This window comes from Myotis myotis, unplaced genomic scaffold (genome assembly GCF_014108235.1).
Source record: "Myotis myotis isolate mMyoMyo1 unplaced genomic scaffold, mMyoMyo1.p scaffold_m19_p_5, whole genome shotgun sequence".
Taxonomy (NCBI): domain Eukaryota; kingdom Metazoa; phylum Chordata; class Mammalia; order Chiroptera; family Vespertilionidae; genus Myotis; species Myotis myotis.
The window spans coordinates 83,221,334-83,245,444 of NW_023416357.1; the positions used below are offsets into that span (position 1 = coordinate 83,221,334).

General features: G+C 52.2%; 2 protein-coding genes across 2 annotated transcripts; one reads left to right on the forward strand and one right to left on the reverse strand.

The window, feature by feature from the left end:
- Positions 1-695: 695 nt before the first annotated feature.
- On the forward strand, positions 696-2,443 carry CLDN4 (claudin 4). Its single transcript, XM_036309300.1, has one exon. The coding sequence runs from the start codon at positions 975-977 to the stop codon at positions 1,602-1,604; it is 630 nt and encodes a 209-aa protein (XP_036165193.1). The 5' UTR covers positions 696-974; the 3' UTR covers positions 1,605-2,443.
- A 598-nt stretch (positions 2,444-3,041) lies between these two features.
- On the reverse strand, positions 3,042-7,385 carry METTL27 (methyltransferase like 27). Its single transcript, XM_036309298.1, is given in 7 exon segments — positions 3,042-3,558; positions 3,560-3,680; positions 5,492-5,584; positions 5,960-6,095; positions 6,288-6,416; positions 6,917-7,046; positions 7,333-7,385. Coding segments are annotated over 6 exon segments (867 nt in total). The 5' UTR covers positions 7,040-7,046; positions 7,333-7,385; the 3' UTR covers positions 3,042-3,293.
- Positions 7,386-24,111: the final 16,726 nt, after the last annotated feature.

Consider the following 24,111-nt stretch of genomic DNA (forward strand, 5'->3'; position numbering starts at 1 on the left):
GGCTGAAATTTCCACGTGGGGGGAAAGGGGGAGGGAGGCGGCTTCCTTCTCTCTTTGGCCAAAATGGCATCACTTCCAAGGCCCCCAAACCTGGCAGGGCAGCCAGTGGTGATGGTGAGAGATGGGGAGGGTGGGTGATGGACCCCGGGGTCCTGGCCCCCAACTCCTCATTCCCCCAAGCTGACCTCACTAGGTCAATGTGGAGACTATGGTGAGGCAACTGCATGGTCAATGAGGAGTGATCAGGCCAGCAATGCAGGTGATAAGGATGCAACAACAGTCATCAAAGCCGGGCTGCTCTGACTTTCCTAGGACTTCATTCTCACCTTCATCCTTCCTACGGTCACCCCCCTCCCCCCAGCCCAACCAACCAAGCCTGGAATGAGGGAGCCCCCGGGTGTGGTAACCCTGGTTTTCAGGTCCTGATCTTGGTCCTTCCCCCCCCCCCCCCCCCCCCCCAGCAATTCCAGGTGCCCAGGGAGCTATGACTCAGTGTCTGACCTCAGCATGGGCCTGGGTGCAGGGGGAGAGGGCAGTTTCCTATGAGATTGTGACTCAGGGGCCCAGGGCTGGGGAGGTACAGCGCCTTTGTTGGCCTGGGCTCAGGAATCCAGAGAAACTGGTCAGGGAAAGGCCCCAGGGACTGAAACCCCTCCCTCTATCCCCGCCCCTCCAGGGAGCCATATAACCGCCCCACGCTCACTCCAGCTCACTCCAGCTCGAGTGCGAGTAGCAGCTGTCGGCTGGAAGGAACTGGTCTGTCTGGTCACACTCACTGAGCTGGCTTCTGACTCTTGGGAGAGACATTCACAGCTGCTCCGACTGCCTTCTTCGCCTTTGCCTTCGCCTTGGACTCGCAGTGAAAGGCCTCCCTGTGGACACTGAGTGACCATCCCCAGCACTTGGATTTCTACAGCGCCCAGGGCCAGACCCACAAAGACTTTGAGGTCCTAGACCCCAGCAGACGCGGAACGATGGCCTCCATGGGGCTACAGGTGATGGGCATCGCGCTGGCCGTGCTGGGCTGGCTGGGCGCCATCCTGAGCTGCGCGCTGCCCATGTGGCGGGTCACGGCCTTCATCGGCAGCAACATCGTCACGTCGCAGACCATCTGGGAGGGCCTGTGGATGAACTGCGTGGTGCAGAGCACCGGCCAGATGCAGTGCAAGGTGTACGACTCCATGCTGGCGCTGCCGCAGGACCTGCAGGCCGCCCGCGCCCTCATCGTCATCTGCATCGTCGTGGCTGTGATGGGCGTGCTGCTGTCTGTGGTGGGTGGCAAGTGCACCAACTGCGTGGAGGACGAGAGCACCAAAGCCAAGATCATGATTGTGGCGGGCGTGGTGTTCATTCTGGCCGGCCTGCTGGTGATGGTGCCCGTGTCCTGGACGGCCAACACCATCATCCGAGATTTCTACAATCCGCTGGTGGCCGCTGGTCAGAAGCGGGAGATAGGGGCCTCGCTCTACGTGGGCTGGGCGGCTGCCGGCCTGATGATGCTTGGGGGGGCCCTGCTCTGCTGCAACTGCCCACCCCGCGCTGACAAACCCTACTCGGCCAAGTATTCTGCCGCCCGCTCCGCCCCTGCCAGCAACTACGTGTAAGGTGCCACCGCTCAACTCTGTTCAGACTTTGTTTCTCCCTGGACTCAGCTCAGCGCAGCTTGTAACCCTAGGATGGCCCTGCTGTGGCGCGCAGGCTGCTGGGGGATGGGCGAGCAGGGACTGAGACAGGACATTGGCCAGCAGCCCTCAGCCCCTTCTGGCCCTCTCGGATGCCTTCCTAAGGCTTCCTCTACACTACAAGGATGGATTGAAAGACTTCCTAGCCACCTTCCTCTGTGTGGATATGGACACAGGGGCGGGGGGGTGTGGGGGGGCAGCAAACGGGCATGGCAGTGGAGTGGGGAGCTGGCTCTTGCTGGCCAGGACAGCTCAGCCCTGACTCTACTTGGGATCTCTGACTGGGTGCCCTCCCAATGCCTGTGTTGGCCACTGTTCTTTGATCATCCCCTCTCCCTCCGAGTGCATCCTGTGGAAACCTGTGGCCGTGAGAACAACTGGGGCCTCACCCACCCACCTGCCTACGGAGCAGAGTTGACAGACGGGTTTAGAAGGGAGGGGTGAAGGTGCTACAAACTGGTTTGGGTAGTGGTGGGGGAGGGGGCTGTAGAGGCAGCCCTGGCTGCCCGGACCTCTTCCCACCCACCCTGTAGCCTCAGTGGCTTCAGCAGGAGAACCCTGGGCCCCTTGACACTGGCCACCTCCATCTGCCAATGCGAAGGTCATTGGCTGGCCTGGGGGAGGCAGAGGGAACAGAATCACTCTGGCCTTCATCCTGGGGCTTTTTCCTGCCTCCTCTGTGGTCTGTTTTGTAATTTAAGATCTATTTGTCACGGTAATTACTATTATTTTCTACAATAAATGGTACCTGTGCACAGGAAGACTCTGTATGTTTCTGATTTCAGCTGTGGAGGTGGGCAGGGCAGGGGTGGAGGGGATCAGCGAGGGGTAGGACCACTGTGTCTAGCCTGGTTGAGAACTTAAAAAACTGGCTTCGTGGAAAAAAAAAAAAAAAAAAAAAAAAGGAACTGGCCTGACCTTTGGAATCACCTTATTCAAGCCCTTCAGTTATTAGAGGGTGAAGCCCACATACAGGGAAGTGTGTGCCCAGAGCCCTGGTGAAGTGTTGGGGACCTTAGGAGGGAGGGCTGATGGGGACATCCAGACCTAGTGAATGGGCCACCTGTTCTCTCCCTGTTTGTCCCAACTTTGTCTGGGCAGCCAGGCTGGTCTGCTCACTCTTCCTCTGGGCTTTTGCTTAGACTTTCCCTGCCTTGAGACTGGAATGTTCTTTTTCCTTTCCCCACCCCTCTGAATCCTGCTCATCCTGAAGGCCCAACTTGGAGCCTCCTCCCCCACGAAGCCTCCCCACCTGCCTGGAGGAATTATTACCAGCCCTGGTCATGGGGCAGCCTCCCAGCCTCACCCTGAGTTCCGATCTCTGTGGAGATAAAGAAACCCAGTCCTGGACATGTGAAAGTGTTTGGCCAAGGCCCAGAGGCAGGCATGCACGTTTCCTGTTTTGTGAGTTAGAGGTGAGAGGGCCCATCAGCCTGGGAAGAGTCATAAAGTCCCATCTTCGGCCCTGTCGTGTCTGGCTCAGGGACCACCGGGGTGGGGCCCCTCTCTGTCCAGTCTCTTCTCACTTTCGTCCTCCACAGGGACAATGTCACTCTTTCCCTGGGAGAGAGAACTGCAGAGTCAGAATCCTGTTGCCCCTCTGGGACTCATTTAATAGGCAGAGCTTTCCTGAGAAGCAGGGGTGCTGCAGTGGCCCCATTTTACAGATGAAGGACAGAAGGCCCGAGGACAGGCCTGGATGGAGTCACCTGGAAGGTCAGAGGCCAGTGAGGGGCTGAGCGCTGGGCCTTCCTGCCTCCACCGGGGCCACCTGCCGCTTCCGGTAGAGGTAGACAATGCCGGAGATGAAGCCACCGCTGTCAGAAGTGCCAGGCCCCGCCTCGAGCTCGGTGGTAGCCAGTTCCCACCGGTCCACAGGCCAGGCCACCAGGCGTTCCCACTCCCTGGCCTGCTCCAGCTCGTCCAGGGCGGCCTCCAGGGCCTCCTTGTATTGCAGGTTGGAGGGGTTGGTCCTGGTGGTCAGACACACCAGCCCACCTGGGAAGGGATGGGGGAAAGGGAGGTGAGAGGCAGGAGCCAAAGTTCCAGGTTAGTAATCCCCTTTTCTTCTGGCTCATGTCCTCAAGGACATAAGTTCTCCCAGCTTACTCCCAGGCCAGCCTTTTCCTATCTCCAAGCCTTTGGTGCCTGCTCACCATTTCCACCTTCAGGGATCACCTCTGCTTCTCCAGCTTGAATGCCTCCCTTTAGGGCCCAAGTATCCTTTATGCTGGGAATTCTTATTTCTCTGGACAGAGGGGGCTCCCTCCTCACCACTCACCCAGCGCCTCTGCTGGAGGACATGGCCGTGCCTGGATGCACAGGAAGGAAGCACATGGCCTTGGACATGTCCCTTCACCTCCCTGAGTCTCAGTTTCTCGCTTGCAGAGGGGGGTTAATGAGTTACCCTGTCTCAGAAAGGCCAGTGCAGTCAGTAAGCACTGGCTGAATGAATGAGTGATTTCGCCCCTTCAAATCTTTTCGGGGCACCCACAGTATGCCCAGTGCAGGCTCAGATACACTTAGATACTGGTGTCTGAAAGGTTTTCTGGAGGAAGGGGTGAGGAGAAGCAGGCCTTGCTGGTGGAGAGGGGCTGTGAGAGGAAAGACTCTGAAGGGGGAGCCTGTGACATGTGGGCGGGCAGACAGGGCTCTGGCCAGCTGAGGGGTCTGGCAAGCACAGGCTGGGCTTGAGGCCTGGTCTTTACTGGTTCAGGCAATGGGAGTTTCCTGTCCTGAGCCCAGTCGCTACCTCTTTCTCTGACCCCACCAATGTCCCTACATCTGTCAGCCCCCATGGTTCCGAGGCCTGCCCAGACCTGCCCAGGCTTAGCCACAGCCTGTGCTGCGCCCCTGCAGGGAGATGCAATCTTGCTGTGATAGGGGCACCTTTGGGGCTTCCTGGTCCTGACTGCAGCCACGTCAGAGCCTCATGACCCTCAGACTCCACTCTCCTTTCTGTCTGTAACTTCACTTAGGCCAGTGGTTCTCAACTTTCTGGCCCTTTAAATACAGTTCCTCATGTTGTGACCCAACCATAAAATTATTTTCGTTGCTACTTCATAACTGTAATGTTGCTACTGTTATGAATCATAATGTAAATATCTGATATGCAGGATGGTCTTAGGCGACCCCTGTGAAAGGGTCGTTCGACCGCCAAAGGGGTCGCGACCCACAGGTTGAGAACCGCTGGCTTAGGCTGTGTCCCTGTGTGGACTGCCGCCACTCCCCACCCCAGCCCTGGTCTTCCTCCCCTGGGCCCTGCCGTGGATGTAGCCCAAGTGTTTGGGGAGCAGGGACATGGTGGGTTGGTGATGGAGCCCAGAGGACAGGGTGTATACTTTCTCCTCAGAGCAGAGGCTGGCACAGTAGCAATGCATTAGCCCCATTTCACAGAAGAGGAAACTGAGACCAGGAAAGAACGACTCATCTAACAGTCATCCATGAGTTAGTGAGGAAGCTGGAAGATGAGGAAACTGAATTGAGACTTTAAGCCAAGACTAAAGCAAAGGCCTTAGAGATATTATTTCACCCAATCATCATGGTAATCCTATTAGGAAGGGACTATGCCTACGGAGAGAGGAGTGGAGTTATTCCTGGTTGCCTAATGAATAAGAAGCAAGAAGGCCACTTGTCTGCCCTGCTTGTTTGCCCGGGTCAGCATTCAGCAGCTGGTGGCTGCGATGTCAGGTGAGGCTGTGTGACCCTAGGCAAGACCATGCCACTTGGTTGGCCTCAGGAATTCTGAGGCTTGAGTCTTTGGGTGTGGAGAGGGTAAGGTGTCTGGGGTTGGTCGGGCTGCTTCTCACCTGGCTTGGTAACTCGCAGGAGCTCGGGTATCGAACTACAGGGCACCTGGCCGTCACTGAGGGCACCCACCATCAGCACTGCGTCATAGGTCCCTGTGTGAAGTGTGCAGATGTGGTGTGGTGGTTTGTCTTAGGTGTGGCCTCAGACCACCTTGGAGGATGGTATCCATGGTGGGTTTGGGGAGGGACCAGGCCAGCCACTAGTGTCTGCAGGACCCAGATCCCGTGGGGGATATGGCAGGTTAGCCCAATTCTGGCCCGAGGTCAGATCATGGGGACGGAGAGCTCAGAGAGGGGCTCACGGGACCTCAGAGAGGGTCTTAGTGAGGCACTGGGAGGCTCAGAGGGGAATGAAGGCTCAGCATAGAAGGGGGCTCATGGAGGGCTCAGGAAGGGGGATGGAAACTTGGCAAGAGAAAGGGGCAATGTCAAGGGGGCTTTGGGGTGTTAGGGTACAGGAGGAAGTACCTTCAGGGCTGGGCAGAGGCTCCTGGCCCAGGGTGCAGAGGCTGAGGCGCTGGTAGAGGCCGCGGGCCCGGGCCTGTTCCAGCATCCCTGAGCTCCCATCCACTCCATGCAGCTGGAGGAAGCCTCGGGCCTGCAGCTGGGGTGGGAGGGCTGTCACAGTTCACACCTGCCACCTCCCAGAGGGGTCCCTGCACCTTAAGGAGGGCAGTGGGCCTGTAGTGGATGTAGCCCAAGTGTTTGGGAACCAGGGAATCTGGGGCCAGGGTGGCAAGAAATGTGAGCACGTGGGGGGCTTTACAAGAGGGCAGGGGGTCTGGGCAGGCCTCACCTCGGCAGCCACCAGTCCGGTGCCACAGGCCACATCCAGGATCAGGGCGGCTTGGGGTGGGCCTGGAAGGGCTTGGGTGAGGCAGTCCACTGCAAGGTTGGGGGCACGGTACTGCAGGGCAGCCACATCCTGAGGACAGAGTGCTGAGCTGACTACCTCCCTGTGTCCTAGTGTCTGCGGGCCTCAGTGTGGGGTGGTCTAGGAGTCAGCCAGGCTCAGCTGTGTGTGTTTGTGTGTGTGTGTGTGTGTGTGTGTGTGTGTCCCACTGCCGAGCCTGCTCTGCTGGCCAAGGCAGTGCTCTGTGCTTAGTCCATAGTGGCCCTTCAATGGCACCTCCTTCAGGCAGGCAGTCCTTCTGCCTGGGCTGCAGTCCCGAAGTGGGGAGGGAGGTCTTGGCCCCTGATCTCCAGGGGCTGCCATTGTGGAGTGATGGGGCTGGTCAGAGGGCAGGGCTGCAGTGTGTGGGCAGAAGAGGGGGCAGTTCGAGAGGGAACAGGACTGCAAGGTTGTGCCCAGGTCTCACTTCATTCTCACAAGTGCCCTGGGATGCAAGGCTACCTATTCCCGGTGTACAGATGGGAAAACTGAGGCTGGGCGAGCAAGGGAGGCGGAGGACCCCGCGGGTTTACCTGGTCATAGCCCGAAGCCCAGCGGTCATAGAAGCGCAGCTTCTGGGCCAGGTCGGTGATGCCGTGCGAGGCCCCGACCTGCGCCCGCACCTGGGACAGGCTTCCGCCCTCCGCCTGAGCCATCCTCCTGCTGGGAAAAGGCCTCCGGATCCCGAGGTCCCGCTCAATCTCCACCCCCATCCCTCCCATCCGCCTGGCACAGCAGAGGCTCTGCGGCTCCGCACACTCCCATTGCACAGGCGGGACCCTGAGCAGAGCGTGCACACCTGGGGTTCAGGGCTGGGGAAGGGGTTCCAGCGGCGGGAGGGAGGGCATGCCCGGACCTCCCGACCCCCGCAGCCGGGAGCGGGTTTCCAGGGCCAAAGGTCTCTCCGGCGGTAGGAACAGTGAAGCGGGGGAGAGGGGTTAGAACTTACCTCCGCTCGGACCGCGGGGTGGGGGGTGGGGGCGGGGGGGGCGGGCGCTGGAACTCCCCGCGGGTCTGCGTAGCTAGCCTGGCCCCGCCCCCACCGCCCGCGACGATTGGCTTTCTTCTAAGAAAAACTACCCAATCAAAGAAGTCGCTGGCAGTCCGCCCCTCCACCATCAGCCAATGGGCTCAAAGTTTTGGCCCGCCTCCCGCCCAAGACAACTGCTTTGCGGTGTTTTCTTGGTGGCGGGGTGGGTGCGCTTCTCGGGGCCTTCCCGGCTCCGACGTCCTGTGTGCTTCCTAGAAAGCCATGAGCGGTTAGGCAGTGGGAGCCCCTGAGTTCTTAGGGGCGAGAGAGGGAGCTAACAACAAGCAACACTGGTGCCGGACCTGCCCCCAGGGTGGCCATTACTCCCCGGCATATCACTGATCACGTGGTTTAGACCCCCTGACCTTGCCTAGCTCTGGGCTGGTCATGTGGCTTAAACACATCATCTTTCCTCCCTAGAGATAACATCTAGGTTTCAGTTGTATTGCAGCTCCAGGCCCAGAAAAGCAACAAAACCAGGCGGCCATGCCAGGGCTAATGACCCCTCGGGCTGACCCATCAGTGGGAGGCGAAGGCCCTGAAAGGGCACACTTGGAAATGCTGATGAATATTCTATTGAGATCCTCCCGGAACACCTCCCCTGATCTCTCAGCCTTTAAAACCCTCCAGGCAAGGACCCAGAGCAAACTCCCTCCTGGGAGCCCACCCACTCCTTTCCCTTTCCTCACCGGCATTCATCTCCTAAACTCGAAGGGACCCCATGCAACTTGCAACCAGGGGAGCAGTGGGCAGCAGCAGCAGCTCCTCCCGGGCTAAACCCTTGAACCTGTTCCCAAGGCCCCCTTCTCTCTGACTCTCCAGGGAGCTAAAGCAGCCGTGGCTCACTCCTTTCCCGTCACATTTCCGACAGCCAGAGCAGCCCTGCCCAGTCTCTCTCCTGTAGCTCCTTCTATCCCAAGCCTTTCCTGGTGTCACTGTCCCCAGCTTTCATAAACGTACTCAAAATCGCCTGGTTTTGTGTTATGAAATCTTTCCTGCATGAAGTTAAGAACCCACACACTATAGGCTGGCTCAAGGCAGACCTGCTCCAGGCCTGATCTGTTGCCAGTAACAAAACCTTGTTATGACATCATTACAATACCCAGCTCATGTGAACGTGGAAAAAAACAAACAAAAAAAACCTCTTTCCTTTTGTACAACTCATCCAAGTGCCCTTCTAGTTGATGGATGGGATGCTGCTCCATTCATGAATCACTTAATAAAGCCAATTAGATCTTCAATTTACTTGGCTTAATTACGTTCTTTTTTTTTAATCTTTAAATTCTTTATTAGTTAAGGAATTACAAATGTGTCCTCATTCCCCCCCCATTAACCCCCATCCTCCGCCCCCCCCCCCCCCCATCTCATTCTCTCATCCCCCTGTTGTCCATGTCCATTGGTTTTAATTATGTTCCTTAACAGGGGTTGAAGTATTCCATTTCTAGACCTGGACAATAAAAAACAGCTCTTATCTGATTCTCTATGAAGTGGGCCCAAGCACCCAGAGGACAGTAGGGCTACAAGATGAAGGAGTCAGTGTGGAGCAGTGCCCTCTCCATCAATCTGCATTGGACTGTAACTGTGAAAAATAATACAAGCAGAATTACTCTTTGACGTTGGAGCTACCATCCCAGAGTAACTGCCTTGAAGGTCTTACTATTCAAACCTTTGGTATATTAAAAGTAGGCAAAATAACCTTTGGACTGGGCTTAAAGCGGCATTGCATTCAAACAACTGTTTGTAAAGCTAATAAAAAAAAAAAGCAGACATTATGACTGCTCGAGTGAAAATTAAAGACCTTCTTAGAATTAGCATCACTATGTTAGCTTATTTGCACCTATAGAAATTCCTTCCTTTGGTTCATGTAGTTATTCCCCTCTCCTTTCTCATAAATACCCCTTCCTTTCACTTCCTAATTGGATACTATATGAGTTTCTGCCTAAATCCATGTACAACAGCTCTGTGGATGAAAAAAAAAAGGGGTTCTATGGATTGTAACATAGGTTCTATGGAATGTAACTGGGTGTTATGAGCATAAATTCCTAACTGTGCAGGTCATGGTGCATAGTCACATCCCAGGCATAACTTCTTTAGTAAAAGGCTTATCTTTGCCTTAAGCAAGCCCTGTCCATTGTCTCTGTGTATGTAAGCAGGTTAACATGCCTTTAAAATGCCCCCTTTCAGAGGCTCTTAATATGTGGCCATCTTTGACATCAGGACCCTCCTTCTAAAGGGGACCACCTCAAGCAAACACATAATCTCGTTAACCATCCTGTGATCCCACCCCATCTTGTTTTTTCCCACACTCCTGTAATCTTCCTTATGTTCCATCCTTAATATCAAATGCATATAAGAAATTGCAAGCTGCCATTTTGGGAGGCATTTGAGATCTTGCTTCCTGGCCTTTGCTGTCAGTTTTGCTCAAATAGGTCCTTATAAAAATTCTCTACGTGTTTGGACATTTTTAGGTCGACAGCTTCTTGCATAGCTATCTTTCGGATGTCAAATAATTGCTTGTTGCCTAACCTTTATTTTTTAGGTTAACAACATGAACAAGAAATAAACTTCCATTGTGCTAAGTTACTGAGATTTAAGGATATGTCTGTCACAATAGCTGTTGTCATTTCCTTTAGTTAATATAGTGACTTTGGTAAGAGCAGTTTTGGGGGAGTGGATCTAAGTCAAAATCTGTCTTAGTCCAAAGGTGTATGCTGAATATGTGTGGCGCTTCTGTGTTCAGCTGCAAATAAAAGGACACTCGCATGGCAGTGACTTAGAGATTTGCTGTTCTGAAAAAGGGAGCTGAGACTGGACAGCAGGGTCTGGGGTTCAGCTGTGCCATCAGGGACCCGGGCTTTTGTCATTTCTTCTCTGCCACCTTTTGCATGGAGGCCTTTGTCCTCACTGCTGTCACCTTGGCTTGGCTGCTACACCTCCAGACAGGACTAAGGGGAAAGGACAAAAAGCTAGGCCAGCTGAGTCTATGCGTCATCACGAAAGCTTATTGGAAACCCCACCCCATGACTTGTGTTTTATCCTATTGGCCAAAATGGGTCACATGGCCACTTCTGAGTCCTCACTGAGTGGGGAGTGGGAGGCTGGGATGGAGGCTGGCTCAGCCAGCTGACTGTATGGGTCCCAGGTCCGCAGCCTCACAGTTCATTTAGGACCCTGGTCGGCAAACTACGGCTTGCGAGCTACATGCGGCTCTGTGGCCCCTTGAGTGTGGCTCTTCCACAAAATGCCACGTGCGGGCGCACGTACAGTGCGATTGAAACTTCGTGGCCCATGTGCAGAAGTCAGTTTTCGGCCCGGGCAAGTCTATTTTGAAGAAGTACTGTTGATATTTGGCTCTGTTGACTAATGAGTTTGCCGACCACTGATTTAGGCCAATAAATATTTACTGTGTATCTCCTGTTTTATAAGCCCTGGGTTGGGCACTGGAGTCACAGAGATGAGTCAGAAGCAGCCCGACTCTAACCTGGGGGAGGTGTGTTCTTCTGTTCAGGCTCTGTTCACTATCTCCTCAGTATCCACGTGTCGGCTTTCTTTCTAAGCCAACACCCCTGACTAGGCGTCCAGGACCACTCCTTTGTTTGGGGGCGGGGAGTGTGTGGGTGCTATGGAGACGGGGTAGTGAGGAGTGTAAGGTGATGGCCCCAGGAAAGGCAGTCCTGTTGGACCATCAGAGGGTGGCTTGGGTTGCTCCAGGGAAGGCCTGGTGGGGCTCCTGGGGATGCCTGCATGTCTGACCTCTGAGTCCCTCAGCGGAGTCCCGCTCACTGGTGGGGGCTGCACAGTTTGTGGTCACCACCACGGCTCCTACAAAGATGGCTCCCGGGCCCTGGTGGCAGATGAGACTTGCCATGAGGGACACTAGTGAGGGCTGGTGGTCTCTGGATGTTGCTTTACTCTGTCTGTGGGTGGGCCCTGGGCCCCCCTTGACTTCTCTCTCCACACAGCCCCCTCCATTTATTTCCCTCCTGAGCCAGGAACCTGCTCCCGCCTTGGGGCAGGAAGCTTTGCTCTGACTCATGAAGTGTTTTTGTTTCCTGTAATCCTCATTCCCCTCAGGTCCTGAGCTTTTGGAACCCAACAGTGTTTTCTGTCATTTGCTGAAAATGCTACTCTCCTGAGGCAGTGGATACACCCAGTCAAGCTGCCGCCACCATGGGGAGAAGGGCTGGGTAAAAAAATAGCTTGGGGGCGAGGAGAGGTGGTAAAAGCAGCAGTTCATGTTTCAAAACTATTGTCCAATCTCACAGATGCACAAGCCAAAGGCCAGTGGCCATGGGTGGCTGAGGAGACGAGGAGGAGGAGGGCCTGTCAGGCTAAGACATGGTGATGCTGGTGGGCATGAATCCTGGGGGCCAGCCTGTGAGGGGCGTGTGTGCATGTGTGAGGATGCATCTGAATGTGAGTGTCAACAATCCACCTTAAGGTCATTTAAATACTAGGGTTTGCTACTTTTCTTACAAGAAGTCCAGCGGTCAGCAGTACCCAGGCGGGCCCAGTGGCCCACTGATTTCACCATGGACCCAAGCTCCATTCTCTTGTCTGCCACGCTGGGTTTGCTCTGTGGGCAACTTCTGGTCCCCAGAGGGTGGCAGCAGCTCAGGCATTCGTGTGTCCTTGTTGTGCCCAGATTTCAAGGTTCCCAGGACCCCCAGGGAGCCCGTCAGTCCGATGCAAAAGCAAAGAGTCCTTCATTTCGAACTAGTTCGGCTCCCCGACCACACTCACCGATACAACAACGGTAAGCCCAGTGGCCGAGAGAGAGCGAGGCCTGATGGGATTGTGGGTTTTATAGTAAGGGCAGGGGAGGGGACTGTGGGCCCCGCCAATTGGCCAGGCGCGAGTCGGAAATCCTGGGCGTGGCCAGCAGGGGCCTGGGCTTCCGGGAAGAAGGCACTCTCCTGAGCACATGGCGGCCGCCCCAAAACTGGAGGACCCAGGGCAAGATGGAGAGCGCAGTCCTAGGCGCCCCCCCCCCCCCCCCCCGGGCGAGCTGAGCCCGGGCTCCAGGGGCCAGTCCGGTTGCTGGGGGTCCAGCAGATCGACCAGTTCCAGCCCAGACAGGAAGTCCATGTCCTCCATCTCGTTCCCGGGGGCGCCGGCGATCGCCTCCTCCTCCATCTCCTCGGGCGAGGGCACACGCCCCGCCCTGCCGCCGCTGCTGCCGGGCGGGTGGCAGCCTGCGCCAGGCTCCCGCCGTGGGCTGGGGAGTCGGTGCCCAAGGCCGCCAGCAGCGTGGTCAGGCCCCGCGAGGACTTGCCCTTTCATCCTCACATGCAAAGCCCCAAGGCAGTCCAGGGCCTTGTCTCCTGGTCTCTCTCTGTCTTTGGATGGTGGTGGAGGTAGTGGTGGTGAATATTTTTCCAGAAGCCCCAGATGCTGGGAAAGTGTGGTCTGGCACTTCCGGGCTCCGTGTGGGCAGGGAAGGCTGCCTTCAGCAAGGAGGGAGAAGGGAATGAATGGCTGTTGGTGCCAGACACGGTGCTTGCTCCTGGGTGTGTGTGAATGTGTTCGCCTACGCTGTGTCTGTGTCTGATACGCAGGTGTGGCTGCTGATGTGTGCAGGACCCGGGCCACGGGGAGTGTGGTTACCAGGCTGGGGTTTGGTTCGAGGGCTGCCATGGAGGGGCTGCCTTGTGGTTGACAGGCAGATGGTGGGGTTTGTGGGGATAAGAGAGCAACTTCCTTTCCTCTGCTCTCCTCCCACTCCAGAAGCTGCTCCTTCTGTTTGCTTTGCAGCCTCGTCCTCCCCCTCAAGGTAGGAGATCCTCAAGGTAGGGGCTCAGTCGTGGGCCCTCCTTTCTTCTCAATCTACACCCACTTGCTAGGTGATCTCATCTAGTCCTGTGCCTTTAACTAGTATTCGTATGCCAGTCATTCCCAAAGGTGGCGCTTAGCCCTGACTCTCCCCTGAACTCTGGACTTGTGCACCTCCCGTCTCCCCTTGGAGGCCACTGGCCTCTGGCTGGCAAGGTGCCCAAATCCAGCTCCCTTTCTCCACACTCCCAAGTCCGCGCCTCTTCGCCCCGTTTCTGCAGAGCCCCCAAACTTCTATGGCCCTAGGAGCTCAGCCCAAGCCAGTTTCCTCCTGTCCCATGTTCTGCCCGTCAGCACACTCTGTGACCTCTTCCCTCCACCTCCGCCAGTCTGCTCTCTTACCCTTTCTGTTACGGGAAAATTTCAAAGACACAGAACAGAAGAGATTAGTACAATAACCCCCCCCCCCCCCCCCCCCCGCTCTCCTGCAATGTATTTGTTTATCACTCTGTTCAATAGTTAAAAAAAAAAAAAAAAAAAGCCCAACTGGAATGATGTTTTTACAGGATAAATTTGATGAACTTACTTCCTTGCATAAAACCGGAAATCCAAATTCCTTTTGAGCCTCACCCCTAACCTGTCTCCTCCCCTCTCCCTCACCAGGCCTCTCCTGTCCCTGGAACAGGCAAGGTTTCCGCAGTTACCTCAGGGCCCTTGCACGGCTATTTTTGGGCCTAGATCACTCTTCCTTCAGGTCTTTGCTTGACTGACTTGTTCTGAATATTCAGGTCAGGGGTCCTCACACTTTTTAAACAGGGGGCCAGTTCACTGTCCCTCAGACCGTTGGAGGGCCGGACTATAGTTTAAAAAAAACTATGAACAAATTCCTCTGCACACTGCACATATCTTATTTTGAAGTAAAAAAACAAAATGGGAACAAATACAATATTTGTATTTGCCTGTGGCCCGCCGGCCGTAGTTTGAGGACCCCTGATTCAGGTTATCTACCACCCTAAGTAAACAAATGCTAGCACTCGGCCATGATTGCTTTAAATTATTTAAAAGTAGAATAAATCATTACAGATGAAGCTGACATTCCCACGGACTTCCCCCTTCCCCATCTGCTGCTCCTGGGAGCCAGCTACCAGCATGAACGGGTGAGGACCTTCTCAGTCTTGTTCTTAGATTTTCACTACATATGTGTCCAAACAACATACACTATTGCTCAATGGGTTTGAAAAAAGTTCTGTAAATTCTATCATTTTATGGCTGTTATTTCCTTTTTCACTTAACACTGTTTTTTTGAGATCTTTCCGCTCTGATGGGTATAGATCTCATTCATTTTAACCACTGCTTAGTCATCCGTTCAGCGATTACCCCTAGCTCATTTATCCATTTCCCTATTGATGGGAAAAAAATGCTGCCGTAAATAGCCTTGCACACTTTTTTTTGTTGTTGTTTGCAAGCAGATGTTTCTCTAAGGAGTGCTTCTTAGACTGGAGTTTGTAACGCATTAGGGGCTAGTGAAAACAATTCAGTCAGTTGTGAAATAGAATGAATAGGAAATAAAAAATTGCATTGCAAGTTGGAAGGGTAATTATTGTTTTATTAAATACTTGCGTCCGTTTCACATGCTTGTAATGGGTGGCTTTGTACAACACATTTCTTACCTTGGGTGGCTGTGAGGATCGGAAAACCAGCGTGGAATCGATGCTCTGTTTCCCCCATGAACTAACTCATCAATGCTCAGTGTATTGTCTGACTTTTTTTTTTTTGATTTTGCAAATGAGATAGTATCACATTATGGTTTTAGTTTGCATTTCCCTCGATTTGATGAAGTTGGATATCTTTTCCTAAGTTTATTGGCTTTTTTGGGGTTTCCTTTTCTGTGAATTGCCATTGCCTATGTGTTCTGTGGAGTCACTTGATTTTATCTTATTTATATTTGCAGGAGCTCCTTGTGTAACAGGATGAAATGTTCCCTCTCTCGGTCTTAATTCTAGCGTGTATTTCTTCCACCTCCTTCAGGCTAATAGCTCCTGCCTCCGATATGCTAATTAACTAGAGGAATTCTGCTTGAGGCTTGAGCAGCCCCCTTGTCAGAGGTTGCTTTCCCGAAGAGGGGGGGAGATTTGCACAAAGTAATAATTCTTCATCGAAAATTTCCAAGAGTCTCCAGAACTAGACTACAGACCTTCAGGGAACACAGGGATTTAGAAATTTCACGCTCTTCCTTGGATCCCTTTCATCCCCTAGTTGCCTACCTGTCTGGGTCCCTACCCACCTCTTGCTTGGCTCCTCCTCCCTGGCCTTGACATAAAAGATGCCTGAATTCTAGACTTTCTTAAAAAAAAATGTTCCTATTGATTTTATTTTATTATTTTACTTTTTTTTTTAAAAAAATATATTTTTATTTCAGAGAGGAAGAGAGAGGGAGAGAGAGATAGAAACATCAATGATGAGAGAGAATCACTGATTGGCTGCCTCCACAGGCTCCTTACTGGGGATCCAGCCCCCAATCAGGGCATGTGCCCTTGAGTGGAATCGAACCCGGGACCCTTCCGTCCACAAGCTGACGCTCTATCCACTGAGCCAAACCGGCTAGGGTTCTATTGATTTTAGAAAGAGAGGAAGACAGAAGGAGAGAGAGAGAGAAAAAAAAAAATCCTCACACGCCCCTTTACTGGGGATCAAACCTGCAACCTGGGTATGTGCCCTGATTGGGAATTGAACGGGTGACCTTTCCATGCACAGGATGACGCTCAACCCACTGAGCCACACAGGCCAGGGCATTCTAGACCAGCCGTGGGCAAACTACTGAAAGGATTTAATAAAATCTATCCTCTTAGCTATTATCACCATGCTCTACTTTAGGTCTCTAGATCTAGTCATCTTGTATTCCTGAAACTTCGTACCCTTTGATCAGCAACACCCTGTTTTCCACAACCGCAGCCTCTGGCGACCACCATTCTACTTTCAGTTTCTAAGAGTTGAGCTTTTTTGGATTCAACTGGTATGGTTTAATCCAGTGGTCGCCAACCTTTTGGACCTCATGGACCACCCGTGTTGCGTGGACCACGGGTTGCCGACCGCTGGTTAATCCACCCAGGAGCTCTGTAAGTTCTGCACCACCTCTTGGGAGCTTTGTTCACCTGGATGTGCTCAATGGCCAGAGAATCAACAGCTAAACCCTGAAGTTCAGCATTACTCTTGGCATTTTTAAACATGGGCAGCAAAAACTCGGCACTTTTTGGGCCACTGACGGTGTGTTCAGCACCACTGTTTGGCCTGGGCACACCTACCAACTCCACCATTGTAACCACAGAATGGCACTCACTGCTTCTGAAAAGTGACACCCTTCAGATACTTGGTGGCTTTTCAGATACACATACCCTTGATGGCCTGGGCAGTTTCACGAGTCTTCTTAAAGTGAACATAAAGATTTAAACCTCTTTTTAAAAAATATTATTGATTTGTGAGAGAGGAAGGGAGAGAAACTTCGATCTGTTGTTCTACCTATTTATGCATTCATGGGTTTATTTAAAAAATAATTACTTAATTAGTTATTGAGAGAGAGAGAGAGGAGAGAAACATCAATTTATTGTTCCCCTCATCCATGCATTCATTGGTTGCTTATTGTATGTGCCCTGACTGGGGATCGAACCTGCAACCTTGCCCTATAGCAGTGATGGCGAACCTATGACACACGTGTCAGAGGTGACACACGAACTCATTTCTTTGGTTGATTTTTCTTTGTTAAATGGCATTTAAATATATAAATATAAGTGTTTGTTTTACTATGGTTGCAAATATCAAAAAATTTCTATATGTGACACGGCACCAGAGTGAAGTTAGGGTTTTTCAAAATGCTGACACGCCGAGCTCAGAAGGTTCGCCATCGCTGCCCTATAGGGACAAGCCTCTGAGCAACTGGGCCACCGGGCCAGAGCAGATCTGAGCCTCTGATTTGCATGGTTTTGTGGGGTTTTCTGGGCCAAGTGAATAGGAACCATTCTCAGAGGCCAGCTCAGGCTGCTTACAGGAAGAGCCATTGTAGTTTTGATGTGCATTTTGATAGGCATGACCCTAGAGGTTAGTTCAAACCTGTTTGTCCCCTTAACAAGACAGGCCCCTCATGCTTTCACAAGCTTTTAATTATATAAAAAGATGCTGAAGTTGAGCATCTTTTCATGTATCTGTTGACCATTTGTATGTCTTAGAAGAAGTGTTTCAGGTCCTCTGCGCAATTTCTTCTTTTTCTTTTTTTAATTTTAAATGATTTCTTTTTAGAGAGAGAGGAAGAAAGAGGGAGAGAGAGAGTGAAACATCGATTTGCTGCCACGTGCACACCCCCAATTGAGGATGGAGTCTGCAAGGCGGGCATGTGCCCTGACTGGGAATCAAACCCCCAACTTTTCAGTGCAAGGGATGACACCCAGTCTCCTGAGCCACACCGGCCAGGGCTTCTGCCCATTTTTTAGTTGGATTTTTGTTTGTTTGGTATTGAGTTGTATGAGTTCTTTATATATTTCGAATATTAACCCCTTGTTGGAGCTGTTGTTTTTAATATCTTCTCCCACCTGGTTGGTTGCCTTTTGCTTTGTTGGCAGTTTCTTTTGCTGAGCAGAACCTTTTATTTTGATACAGCATTTTTTACAATAGCCAAGATATAAAGACAACCTAAATGTCCTTTGATGGATGGAGAAACATTTTCTTTCTTTTTTTTTTTTAAAAAAATATATTTTTATTGATTTTAGAGAGGAAGGGAGAAGGAGAGAGAGATAGAAATATCAATGATGAGAGAGTCGTTGATTGGCTGCCTCCTGCTCGCCCCACACTGGGGACCCAGCTGCAACCCCGGCACGTGCCCTGACTGGGAATCTAACCATGACCTCCCAGTTCATAGGTCGAAGCTCAACCACCGAGCCACATAGGTCGGGCGAGAAACATTGTCTTCACGACGGAAGAGGCCTGTAGGTAGAAGAGCAGACAGAGAAAGAAGGAGAGCTTGTGGCTGAAGATGGGTAGCTGGTGGGTGGGAGAATATCCCAGAGAGAAGTCTAGGTGAACAGGCAGAACACAAGTGCGCTAAACACATTGGTTCTGAACAAACTGATCAATAAATGATGGGGAAATTGTATGTATCCTTGCTATTTTTTCATGTTGATTTCTGTACCTCGCAGGCGTGACTTTGCTCTCTGTCTCATGTGTTTTGTACCTTTATATGAACCTTTATTTGGGGGGTGAATAATGTTTTTGAACAATAGAGTAGTTTGGCAACTTTATATCATTTTTAAAAAAGCTCTTATCCTGGGTTTTGGCACCCAAAACCCACCACTTTTAAAGCATTTCATTAATTTTTTTTTTGTTAAAAATTTTAAAATAAATTTTACAACAGCAATGTCCTTTGTTCATATTTGGCAGTGTTTTTTTTTGGGGGGGATTTAAAATCGAGTGAATTTCAGGCTCAAAATGAATTGCCTGAAAACAGTTTGAAATGAATATTTCCACATATTGGCTTATAAATTAATAAAATGTATGCACCTGGTGGGGGTATGCAGGTGGCAGCCAATCAGTGATTCTCTCTCATCAGTGATGTTTATCTCTCCCAATCCCTTCCTCTCTGAGATCAATAATAATAAAAAAATACAAATTTGCATATGTTTTAAAGTAGTTTTGTCCAACTTGCAGCTTATTTTGCTTTAAAAAACCTTGAGCTTCTTTATCATCCACCAATGATGACTTCCTTACCCACCAGCCCCAAGCATTGCTGTGGGGCCAGGTGCTGCCCAAAGCACTCACAGACCCTATTATTTCACTGACCCCTCCCTACAACGTCACCGGGCAGGTTCTGCAATGCATTTCCCAGTTTCACAGATAAGGAACCTAAGGCCTGGAGCATAGACTTATAATTAAGCCACAGAGGCCAGTTCAAACCCTTCTGTCCCCTTAACAAGACAGGTCCCTCATGCTTTCACAAGCTTTTACTCATTATTCTTGCATTTCAAATGGTTTTGATAAAAATCATTTTGAGAAAGAATAAATACAAGTTCCAAGAAGTATGAAGGCATGTTTATCATTTTTGCATACTTCTGGGTGCGGGGGGAAGGAATGAATATTTGAAATAAAGTGAATTTTTTAAAAAATATATATTTTATTGATTTCTCACAGAGAGGAAGGGAGAGGGATAGAGAGTTAGAAACATCGATGAGAGAGAAACATCAATCAGCTGCCTCCTGCACACTTCCTACTGGGGATGTGCCTGCAACCAAGGTACATGCCCTTGACCGGAATTGAACCCGGGACCCTTGAGTCTGCAGGCTGACGCTCTATCCATTGAGCCAAACCGGTTAGGGTAGTGGTCGGCAAACTGCGGCTGGCGAGCCACATGCGGCTCTTTGGCCCCTTGAGTGTGGCTCTTCCACAAAATACCACGGGCGGGCGCGCACGTACAGTGCGATTGAAACCTCGTGGCCCATGCGCAGAAGTCGGTATTTTGTGGAAGAGCCACACTCTGAAGTATGTAGCAATCATCTCAGGTAGAAACTTTAGTTTAACTTTAACCCTGCTGTTTGGCTTCTGTACTTATCTGCTTTGTTTAACAATAGAAAAGTTATTTTGATTTTCTGAATTATATAAGTCATCCCAATCGATTAAATACCCTATTGATTGTAATGTGAAATCCCATTGGCTGTGGTCATACTGGTCTTAGAAAGCACATTTTCCTTTACCTGGGAAGGACAGCATAGTTATCCCAAGGTCAGAGGGCTCCAGTTAACGAGTCTCTGTTGACTCAGTGTTCCGGAGACCCAAACTGTAATTTAGATAACATGCTGCTTCTGCTTCTGTAAACTGCTTTTTTTGCAAACCAGGTTCCTCATTCCAAACCTTGGGATGTAATCAATACCTTTGTGATCTTTGCCTATATAAGTCTGGTTTTGCCGCCATCTTATTATTATGAGATTTGGGGAATGGCCCCTCATAGTCCCGGATTGCAATAAATGTGACTCTTTAATTTGACTTCTTGGGGCGTCTTTCTATGATTCGTGGGGTACATTACAACAACTCAAGGGGCCAAAGACCTGCATGTGGCTCGCGAGCCGCAGTTTGCCGGCCACTGGGTTAGGGCAATAAAGTGAATGTTTAACATTAGAACATGAGAGAAGGGGGAAACGGATGTCCTGATCATTTCTTGCTGGTTTCATCCCCAGCAACCCAGGCATGGCGGGACCTGCACCCGGCGAGCTCCTGGAGATGACACACCGCAACATTGTTGTTACAGGGCTAACACAACATTTCGTCCTTGCAGGCTAGAGGACAAACGAAGCAACTGAAAACTTTCCACCAATTTGCTCTGCGCGCCCTGTTGTGCGGCCCGCAACCCTGGTATCTGCTGCCCTCGTGCGGCCGCGCCGTGGTCCTGCACCTGAGCGCTTTTGGGAAGCTTCCGAGGCGGGCTTCTTGCCTTGACTCTCGCCGCCATTGGTCCTGGCAGCGGAGGACAGCCTCGGATTCAGGGCAGGGGCCGGGGAATGGTGCCCCCTGACGTCGTGCAAGGCAATGTTCATTGATAACCGGATTATCTCACCTGGTTCTCTGTTACCCTGCAAGGTGAGGTCAGGGCCAGGAGGGCAGGTATTGCCCAAGGCGACACACAGCGCCATAGTGCCGGGTGGCCTTGAACCTCGGTGTTGAGTAGGAAAGAGAAGGGGGCGGCGGGCTCCTTGCTGAGGAATTCAAGTTTGAGGGCTCCTCTGCAGCAGCTACTGCTGGAGCGGAAACTGAGCCTTGGCCCTGGCATCCTAATGGGACTTGAGAGATACCCCAAGGGGCCCCCCCTGAGGGCAGTGGGGCAGGATGAGGTCTCTTCAGCGCCAGCTCCTGCCTGGGCCACGTGGTCCAGGAAGTTTGGTCAATATGAGCTTGAGGACCATCAACTCAGGGACAAGTTTTGGTATGTGATGCGGGTGATGGTGGGGAGGAAGCCGAAGAGGCGAGGGGGGGGGAAGGGAAATGAGTTGCAAGTCTTAGTTTCAGCCCTCACCATCTGACTCCCAGCAATCTCTCAGGCCCTTCCCCAAACTCACTTCAACTCCCCACCCCACCTCGGGGGGCAGCAGCACCATCCACCCTCTGCCCAGGACTTCTGAGGGGGATCCTGAGCTCTGCCTCAATTTACCCCTCTTCCTATTCAGTCCTCTGGTTGGGAGACAAAATTTCCATAGGTCACTTGTGTTTCTGCAAAGGAATTGATTTCTCTCTGCTCTGAAGGATCTTTTCCAGAATGTTTGTGTAGCAAGCAACCTTGGAATACTAGTATATATGTAATGCCTCCTTCTGGAGCGAAGCACAGGCATGATCCAGCATGGGGACGACAATGTGTCTCTCAGGAGCAAGGAGCAGGCGTGATTTCTGCCTGTTATGAAAGACTTGGGCCCCTGAGCTCAGGGTTTCTCTTCGGTGATACACCTACAGGGTGTTCAGGTGTCACCTGGCTCTGATCACGTCACCCTGCGGCGTTTGGGACTCAAAGAGCCAATGCAAAATACTTATACTCTAGTTTACTGCTGGTGCTGTAATAAATGGTCCTTCATCTCTGACCCCGGAGTCTTGTGCCTTCTCCTAGCATCCAGGAGTCTCTGGCAGGCTGACGGGTGAGTTTGCAAGCAGGGTGCAATCTTGGACCTTTCACCATCCTCGACAGCTTCCATCCTCGTCAGTTCCACCTTCCATGCATTTCTGTCCACTTCTTTCCATTCTCAGCGCCACAGCCCCAGTCCAGGCTCCCATCATCTCATGCCTGGAGGGTTTATTGTTGTGGGTTCCTAGTGGATCCCCTGACCCTTCTGCCTCCCAGCCTAGCCTCCTCATGCAGCCAGAGGGACTGTTCTAAAGCCCACAGTGACCTCCAGTTGCCTTTCTGCTTCAACTCTCTCATGGCTCCTGTCACTTAATAAGAGATTCCCTGATCCATGTGGCCCCTGCTGACCTCACCACCTACGTGGTGCTCCTCTCAACATCCCACTTTATGCTCGGGTAACACTGAACTGTTTAAATCAAGCTGTTCCCTCTGCATGGACTGTCCTTCACACTCTCTTCTCTGGGAAACTCCTACCCATCCTTCAAAACTTAGCTCATGGAGTCCTTTCTGAAGCCCGATGACTTCTCAGAGCCACAGTGTTGGAGACAGAGAGGGTACAGGGAGGGGTTCAAAGACAGAGGACAGAATGGAGGGACTTTGAATCCTCCACCTTCCAGGCCACAGCTCTTGCTCAGGAAAGGAAACCAGTGGGTACACAGGACTGCCCTGGACAAAGGTCACGGCTGCCGTTCCAGGGACTCATTCTGGCAGGCTGCCATGGACAGGTGGGTAGGTGGTGCCCTGCACGAGGGTGCCAGGCCAAGGGATTGGTGAGGACTGAAGTCATGCTGTGTGCAAGGGCCGGTGGCTGGCATCCTTCCAGCATGGAGGGGCCTCTCCCCACAGAGCCCAGCACACGCAGTGGCCTGTGCACCAGGGAGCGTGCACCAGAGAGCTGCTTCGAGAAATTTCTACAAGATGTGAGCGCCTCATGCCCCAGCCCCTGGGGCCACCTGCTGAGGAAAGCAATGTGAGAAAGCTATGCTCCAGGTTCCGGATTCTCCCAGCATTCTTAGTATTCTCATTAATGGCTCCAGCCATCCCTCCAACATTCCTGTGGCAGCTCCGCTTGTGGCCTCCTGTTGCCTCTTGTGGCCCGAGGGCCTCGCTCAGCAGATTTGCCCTCTTTCCCCCAGGACATGTCCCTTTCCAGGACAGGCCGAGGCACGTTTTCTCCTCCTTGCTCTCCTCTGCTGGTACCTAGTCTCAGAACCCACTGAAACCGAGGGTCCTTATGACTTTGATGAACTAGTTATAAACCCTGGCTCTAGAAGTCCTCTCTCTCTCTCTCTGCCTTCCCTCTCCCCCCTCCCTATAATCAGCAATCCCTGAGGCAGCAGGACCTAACGAATGGTCACAGGCTTCTGACCACTGGCAGGCAAAAGGTAACATTTTGACCTACGGCGTTATGTTTTAGTTCCAGCCTTAAGGTGGCCTGCTCTCCTGGCTACTTTCGCATGAAACCAGACAAAGGGATGCGGGGAAAGGCCTAGAGCTGCCCTCCAGACCTGGAGAGATGAGTTATTACCCTCCCCTCACGCCTAACCCATCAGCTCCCAGCAGCACCCCACCCCTCACCCAGGTGGCTGTGATTTCTGCCCTGTATTATCCGTAACCCGCGTGCCAGCGGGAGGTTCAGCTTCCCGTTCTCCTGGGTGGCTCCATTCGTAATCAAACAGCCGCTATTTCTCCCCTGCAGTTCTTGGTGTTTAGTGTTTGGCTCTGCTAGTGCCGTAGACAAGTCTTTCTGTTCTGTGCCGCTGAGGTGTCACTAAGATCCGAGAATAAAGGTCACAACCTCATCTCTCTGCGTTGTGACTGGGGACCAACCTTTAGTAAAATGCAAGAATGCATGGGTGTGGGGGCTTAGGTAGGCCCTTCCAGGTTGGGCAGCTGAGCATCCTCAACTCCCTCTGCCTCCCAACATCCTGTCACCGGTGGCCCTGGGGTAAAGCTTTCTATTTCCCGGCCTTGGATACTTGGGGAGTTGGAAGAATGTGGGGAGGCGCAGCCTGTTTCTGTCCGCCCTGCCTGCCCCGGCTGCCTGCTGCAGGCCCTGAGGCCCTGCGTGCTGGGGCTGGGGATTTGGGGAGTTGATGTCCCTAGAGGCACAACTAGGAAGTGGACAGGACAAATGCCCCATCTTGGTGCAGTGAAGGGGGAGGGAAGCAGGTAATTCTCTTGTGGCAACTGGGTCCGCATGGCAACCTGGCCCCCACTCTGTGGTGTCTGTGAGGTCACCTGCTTCTCCCAGCTGGAGGAGGGGCAGGGGGCCAGACGTGGAG